Source organism: Alosa alosa, chromosome 19 (genome assembly GCF_017589495.1).
Source record: "Alosa alosa isolate M-15738 ecotype Scorff River chromosome 19, AALO_Geno_1.1, whole genome shotgun sequence".
Classification (NCBI taxonomy): domain Eukaryota; kingdom Metazoa; phylum Chordata; class Actinopteri; order Clupeiformes; family Clupeidae; genus Alosa; species Alosa alosa.
Window position 1 is genome coordinate 2,589,339 of NC_063207.1, and position 8,149 is coordinate 2,597,487.

The window sequence follows — 8,149 nt, forward strand, 5'->3', positions numbered from 1 at the left end:
TACTCTTTAGTTCTACAGTACAGAGTAAGTGGGAGCGCTGGCCAATGGGAGAGCAGCACCTGTTGTCCAGCCAATAGGAGAGAAGCATCAGAACCAGCCACGCTGAAAGGCCAGGACTATTGCACAGCTGGGTGGCCATCACAGATCTGTGTGTGTGTGTGTGTGTGTGTGTCTGAGTCTGAATGAATGTGAAGACAATATACAAGAACTCTTACTTAGTTAAATTTCAAGGCTGAATAATAAAGTATTTAAATGTTTGAATAAGTGTGTGTGTGCGTACGTCGGGCTGATACTGTATTAGTATATATGTATAGGTATAAGTATACTTTCTTGATCCCGTGAGGGAAATTTGGTCTCTGCATTTATCCCAATCTGTGAATTAGTGAAACACCCTTAGCACACAGTGAACACACAGTGAGATGAAGCACACACTAATCCCGACGCAGTGAGCTGCCTGCTACACCTGCCACTACACTGTTCCCCTAAAGCATAGCAGCATAGCATAGCAGCATAGCCACTACACTGTTCCCCTAAAGCATAGCAGCATAGCCACTACACTGTTCCCCTAAAGCATAGCAGCATAGCATAGCAGCATAGCCACTACACTGTTCCCCTAAAGCATAGCAGCATAGCATAGCAGCATAGCCACTACACTGTTCCACTATAGCATAGTAGCATAGCCACTACACTGTTCCACTATAGCATAGTAGCATAGCCACTACACTGTTCCACTATAGCATAGTAGCATAGCCACTAGCAGCATAGCCACTACACTTTTCCACTATAGCCTAGTAGCATAGCCACTACACTGTCCCACTATAGCATAGCAGCATAGCCACTAGCAGCATAGCCACTACACTGTTCCACTATAGCATAGCAGCATAGCCACTAGTAGCATAGCCACTAGCAGCATAGCCACTACACTGTTCCACTATAGCATAGTAGCATAGCCACTACACTGTCCCACTATAGCATAGCAGCATAGCCACTAGCAGCATAACAACTACACTGTTCCACCAAAGACTTTATAATGAGGAGATGGTAATAATATATAATGATGAGGGTGGGAAACAGAGAACAGAGTCCTGATCCGTTTCAGCCACTATAAGGAGCATGCAAATATGGAGACGGAGATGTTTTGTTGATCCTTAATGTGCTGAGTATAATAAATGGAAGGACCTGTAAAAGTATGTGAGCCATGTGTAGACCTGTCACCTTGTCAATGACTCTTCCCAGAGTATTTGGATCTTGTTTTTCTTGCTTGCCTTTCAGATCCAAATAAAAGCATTCAAATGTGTGTGTGTGTGTGTTCGCATGCGTTTGAGCGTGTGTGAGGTGTGTGTGTGTGTGTTTGTTCGCATGCGTTTGAGCGCGGTGTGTGTGTGTGTGTGTGTGTGTGTATCTCCTTACCTGTAGATGCTCGGTGGAGCTGCTACTGAGCTCGTCTCCAGACGACGACTCGTTTCTGCTCTTTCCATGATCTCGGTCCCCTCCTCTCCCTCTCTCCCTCTCTCCATCCCTCTCTCTCCCCCTCTCCCTCTCTCCATCCCTCTCTCTCCCCCTCTCCCTGTCTCTCCCCTCCTCCTCCTCCGGGGGGCGCTGTGGGGAGCTGGCACGTGTTCGGGGCAGGGAGCCGTGCTTCCACACCGGCTGCTGCTGCTGTGCTGCCCCACCTCCACCACTAGGGGGCATGAGCGGCACCTTCTCGGACGTGGGGCTGGACGCTGGCGAAGGCATCTCCGCGTGAGTGTGTGCGTGAGGGTGCTCTTTGAGGGAGCCCTGGCCGTGGCCAACGTGTGTGTTGGGGGGCTCTTTGCGGCCGTGCGTGTGCTCCTTGAGGGACGAGGGTCGGCGTGGCGCGGGCACGGGTGCAGGGGGCAGCAGCGGTTTCTGGGGGGGTGGCATGAGCGCCCGACGGGCCTCGCGGACGTACTGCGCGGGCACGTAGAAGGCCTTGCCCCCGTCCTCGGCCCGCACCTGCCACCAGTCCTCGTTGGTCTTCTTGAGCAACAGGAAGCACTCGCCCTGACGGATACTGATGAGTCGGTCACGTGACTTGTACTCGTAGTCGTACTCCACCTCCACGTACACCTTCCCCGGAGCGATCGACACCTCCGCCATGGTGATGCTCGCAGGACTTAAAGTGTGACACACACACACACACACACACACACACACACACACACACACACACACACACACACACACACACACACACACACACACACACACACACACACTTCCACTCGCTATCACGCTAGCACTTCCTCATTCTACTGTTCGGAGTGCACACTTCTCTCTCTCTCTCCCTTCTCGTTCCCACGGGGAAAGGGGGGAGGCGGGGTCACTGATCAGGCATGGCCTCTTCTGATTGGCTGAGGAAAAGAGAGAGGAGAGAGAAAAGGTTGGACTTTGTTGGACTGTAACAATATGGCAGCAATATGGCAGTATCTATGGTAACAGTATCTATGGACAATATGAACACCATAATAAACAGGGATCTTCCTCATTTGATTACTGCAGGATCTCCTTGAAATACCATGAAATACACGCACGCACACACACACGCACGCACACACATAACAGAAGCTAGAAAAGAAAGTGACCCTGCAGTAGTTTTCACTAGGTAGGGGAGAGCCGGGACAGTTGAAACACTTAATTAAACATCATGTACAAAACGATCGTACCACACTGAAAGCTAATATTTTGTTACTAACAACCTACACCTGTCAACTGTCAAATACAGTTGTATTTTCAGCTTTGAACAAAACCGTTCAGGAATTATTTCTGCAAAAGTGGGACGTGCGTAATATTTGATTCGTCCCTCCTGGTCGGGACGGTTGAAACCGCATAAGGGGACGAATGATAGATAGATAGACAGACAGATAGATACTTTATTGATCCCCAGGGGAAATTCAAGACAGACAGTTTAAGCCATATAAACTTCCCACAACTTTAATATTTTACTACATATCATGTTGCTGGGCTATGCGTCTTACTGAATGTCCGTTAACAACTCATGGCCGTCATTTTGCCGAACCTTTAAATGAAGAACGCTCATTAATAATCAAAAAATAACCCCTAATGAAGTTTACTTTCGACCATCAAAACTCGATTATAGTCAGCAACTCCGTGATAAAAGGACATAGCAGGGAGATATTTGGCTGATAGAAGGAGGTTAACATGCTCTATGTTTTGACCAAAGGATATCATCATTGCACTCGGAGAAAACTGGAATGTTTCATTCGTCCCGGCTCTTCCCTATAGACTGACACAACATACAGTACACAACATAAACACACACACACACACACACACAGACACGTTCTGGTTTTACACACAGACACACACACACACACACAGACAGAAACGTTCTGGTTTCACACACACAAACAAACCCTCTGGTTTCATGTTGGTTTCATCCTGGTTTTCCAAGCAATCAGCAGTTTCAGTCACTTCAGTGATTTTCCACACACACACACACACAGAGAGAGAGAGAGAGAGACGCAGAGAGCGAGAGAAATACAGGGGGGGGGCAATCAATGGGCAAGCTACGGGGCAGCCATGGCCTAATGGTTAGGGTGTGGGGGGTTAGGTTTGGTTAGGGCTTTGGGCTTTTAACCGAATGGCTGCCGGTTCGATCCCCGACCAGTAGAAAAAATGTGGGCGGGGAAGTGGTTGAGCACTGCTCTCCCATGCCCACATCCACAGCTGAAGTGCCCTTGAGCAAGGCACCTAACCCCTCACTGCTCCCCGAGCGCCGATGTTGTAGCAGGCAGCTCACTGCTCCGGGTTAGTGTGTGCTTCACCTCACTGTGTGTTCACTGTGTGCTGAGTGTGATGGGATAAATGCAGAAACCAAATTCCTATACTTGACCTATAAATCCGATTTATATTTGTGAGGGGTGTGGCGTAGGGATGTAGGCAAGGCAAGGTTCCACTCTAAAGGAGGGGCTATACTCCCCCACGCACATATGCGCGTGCCGAAGTCATGGACACGAGTCATTGCCGCATCGATGACGCAATTCTCATCATGCGCCACGTGCACAAGACACAAACACAGGACGATACCACGCCCTTACGTGTGTGTGTGTTTCACACAAGCAGGACGATACCAGGCCCTTAAGGCCTAGTCCACACATACCAAACCAATCTTTTTTTCCTCCGTCTTCCCTGGAACCATATCAAGAATATTTGCGTCCAAACGGATCCATCTCAACACGACTCAACACGTTACTTCATATCCCAGGCCTATAGGTGGCACTGTTTCTTTACAGAAATTGACCAAAAACTTGCACTTTACAAACAGACAGAATAGGCTACTTACGAAATGGCTAGTGCAAGGAAACCAGAATTGTTTGTGTGGACTGATGGTGAACTGTCAACTGTAGTCAACTGTAAAACTAATAAACTTTATTTTACGGTTTGTGAAGGGTGCAGTCCCGTCCTTTATTTGGCTAACGCAGGTAGGCCTACTAATCACCTTTACTTTCTTTGGTTGAAGGATAGTCCGTGATTCACATTAGTTTTGGCTATCACCGCAATTAGGCTACTAAATGCAAGGCTTACCCAAGTTCTAGGCTATTCTGTCGCCACATTTATAATATTGCTATAAAACCTTCGTTAGTAACAGTCAATACTTTTGCCTGCAACAAATCGCGCATTTGCATTCAGTGTGCTACCATCGGCTTAACGTGAGTTCTAAGCGTCTTTGTAGGCTATGCTTATATCTGATTTCACTCGACTGTGAATGCATGTGTATATGTTGTAAGACATGTAAAATAAATGGATGACACTGGCACTACGCACAAATTAATGTAGCCTAAACATACACCGCACTTTCCTAATAAGTTCTCTCGCGTCACTGACAGTAGCTAGAATGCTTAAAAAAACACCGGGAAAAACAGTGTTCAGTCCACCAAGTCATAAGCTATCGGCGCTGCGCAGCACCAGTTGTGATATTTATCTTAGGGAGTGTAATCGTAGGTAATGTCATGTATGAAAACTAGTATTTCGCTGTCTAAACGAATTCAAACAGGCTACGGTTTCAGATTTTTCCACTCTGGGACCAGGTTTCAAAAAAGTGCGGTTTCAGGCAGTGCGTTTACAGGATTCGTTTGGACGTTCGGCCAAGACGAAGCAAAACCTCTGTGTTTAACCTAAAAAGCGTCTCCGTGTGGACAGGCCCTAAGTGTGTGTGTTTCACACAACACACCTGATGGTGAGAAGCAGGACGATACCAGGCCCTTACGTGTGTGTGTGTGCAGCACATTTTTGTTTCCAAACCCTAGATCCTACTTCACCTGTCCTGGCTTATTGTGATTCTCAACCCTAGATCCTACTTCACCGGTCCTGGGTCATTGTGATTCTCAACCCTAGATCCTACTTCACCTGTCCTGGGTCATTGTGTTTCTCAACCCTAGATCCTACTTCACCTGTCCTGGGTCATTGTGTTTCCCAACCCTAGGTCCTACTTCACCTGTCCTAGGTCATTGTGATTCCTTCATTCTGAATGTTAACAGCACTCATGTCCTGGTCCTGGTCTTCATCCACGGAACCATTCATCCATTTTTAATGGATCGCAACTTGAACTAATGCAGTTAGCTAATCACAAAGGCACACACATACACACAATAACACCTACAACACACATCCAGTAACACACACACAGAGTAACACCTACAACACACAACACACATCCAGACACACACACACATCCAGTAACACCTACAACACACACAACACACATCCAGTAACACATACACACACAGACAGTAACACCTACAACACACACACACACACATCCAGTAACACCTACAACACACACACACATCCAGTAACACCTACAACACACACACATCCAGTAACACCTACAACACGCACACATCCAGTAACACCTACAACACACACACACACACACACACACACACACACACACACACACACACACACCACACACACACACACAGTAACACCTCCCAACACACACATCCAGTCACCAGGGTTCGACCAGAGGTGACTCATTCTGGTCCACCATGTGAGTTCTCAACACTTAATTTATTAAACACCATTTTATGAACATTATTCATCAGCTGTCTGTCCTACACTACACTCATTTCCAAAGGTTGCACTATAGGCAGTCATTGTCCTTCATGTTTTTGAGCTTTTCTCATTGTCCGTCATTTTGACCTGCCTTTTGTGTACCTCGGTTGTGAAGTAACGGTTCAGTTCAATTTGGGCACAGTAAGTCAGAAGGTACAACATATTGCTGAGGTTTAATGGGGATAGTATTTTGAAAAGGTGCCTAATGTTCTCTGGCGTTAACTGACTAAACTGACAGAGGGTCTGCCACTTAATGTTTGTGTGGGAACTGGAACTCGAATGTGAAACCTGGTCAGCAAGCAAGCCTGATGTAGGTTACTGTTCAATACAGAATTTTCTACATTCCATACACATCTGTATGGAACCTAACGTCCTGTACCTAAACGGTTCGGTAAGAAAACGTCTACCTTTACACACACACACACACACACACACGTGCACACACACATTTTCACCTTCCGTAAAAGTATTCATCTGTCTCAGTTTTGTTCGTCATTCCATGAGTGTGTGTGTGTGTGTGTGTGTGTGTGTGTGTGTGTGTGTGTGTGTGTGTGTGTGTGTGTGTGTGTGTGTGTGTGTGTGTGTGTGTGTGTGTGTGTGTGTGTATGTATGCAGTGTTTCCCATACATTGACTTATTTGTGGCGGTCCACCACAATATCAACATTGACCACCACACAATGATTTTCCAGGTTGTACTAAATTGTGCTTAAATCTGGTTAGCATCATAACCACGCTGAGCTAATTTGCTAAAAATTGCTGCATTCAAGTTAATTCTGCAAACCTACCACCACAAATAGAATTCAATTATGTAGGAAACACTGGTATGTGTGTGTGTGATCCAGAGTGTGAGATGATACAGTGAGGAGCAGAGAATGTGTGTGTGCACTCTGGGGATATATTTGTTGTTTCAGAGTGAGTGAGTGTGTGTGTATAAAGCAGTGTTGTAGTCAAGTCACTATGCCTCGAGTCCAGGTTCGAGTCTCCAAGTTCGAGTCAAGTCCAAGTCATTAAAAAAAATTCCAAGTCAAGTCCGAGTCGGGTTCACTACTCCTCCGAGTCAAGTTCAAGTCTCCAGGCATTTGGCGCCATTAAAGTTAATTGTAGGAACATGGCGTGATGTGTGATGTATGACATGAAGCAGTAACACTCCATTGCACTAATATTAATACTAAAAATAATTTAGATATTAAAATCCTATACCAAATAATATTCTAATGACATATTACAATTATAGCCTAATGACATTACAAAAAAAAGTCGAGTCCTCGTCTCAATTTCCAAGTCTGCATGGTCTGAATGTACGAGTCCGAGTCCAAGTTCGAGTCATTCAGTGCTCAAGTCCAAGTCAAGTCACGAGTCTCTAAATTTAGCTCATGACTCGGACTCGAGTACTACAACACTGGTGTGTGTGTGTGTGTACACTGGTATAAAGCAATTGTCCTGTATAGTGGTGTCTGTATTTAAGGAAAGCCTCACGTCACAGTTATGCAGAGAGGAGAGAGAGAGAGAGAGAGAGAGAGAGAGAGAGAGAGAGAGAGAGAGATAAAGAAATGAAGAGAGAGAGAAATAAAGAGAGAGAGAGAGAGAGAGAGAGAGAGAGAGAGAGAGAGAGGTAGAGAGTATCCTCTACAAATATACCCATGCAACCAAGAGCTTCTTAACTGCCCAATAACTCATACACAAGCACACTTATTAGCCCACTAATCAACACCTACTAACTCTACACAAGCACACTTATATACTAACTCTACACAAGCACACTTATTAACCCACTAATCAACCACCTACAAACTCTACACAAGCACACTTATTAGCCCACTAATCAACCACCTACTAACTCTACACAAGCATACTTATATACTAACTCTACACAAGCACACTTATTAGCCCACTAATCAACACCTACTAGTGTAGTAGGTGTTGTACTAGTCTAGGGTTCTCCATCGGGGTCTCGGGTTCTCCATCTCTATACTGAGCAGGCGCTTTTAGCCAAAGCAACACCAAATCGCACCAGAGGGATTAGGCTGACCAACTGGCCGTCTGTGA

General features: G+C 45.9%; 1 protein-coding gene across 1 annotated transcript in view; it reads right to left on the reverse strand.

Annotated features, from left to right (window-relative positions):
* LOC125283904 (rho GTPase-activating protein 12-like) overlaps positions 1-2,215 on the reverse strand; it is a 38,776-nt gene extending 36,561 nt beyond the window's left edge. The window contains 1 exon segment of the mRNA XM_048227449.1: positions 1,411-2,215. Within this exon segment, the coding sequence (XP_048083406.1) occupies positions 1,411-2,121 (711 nt within the window). The 5' untranslated portion in view covers positions 2,122-2,215.
* Between the last annotated feature and the right edge of the window lie 5,934 nt (positions 2,216-8,149).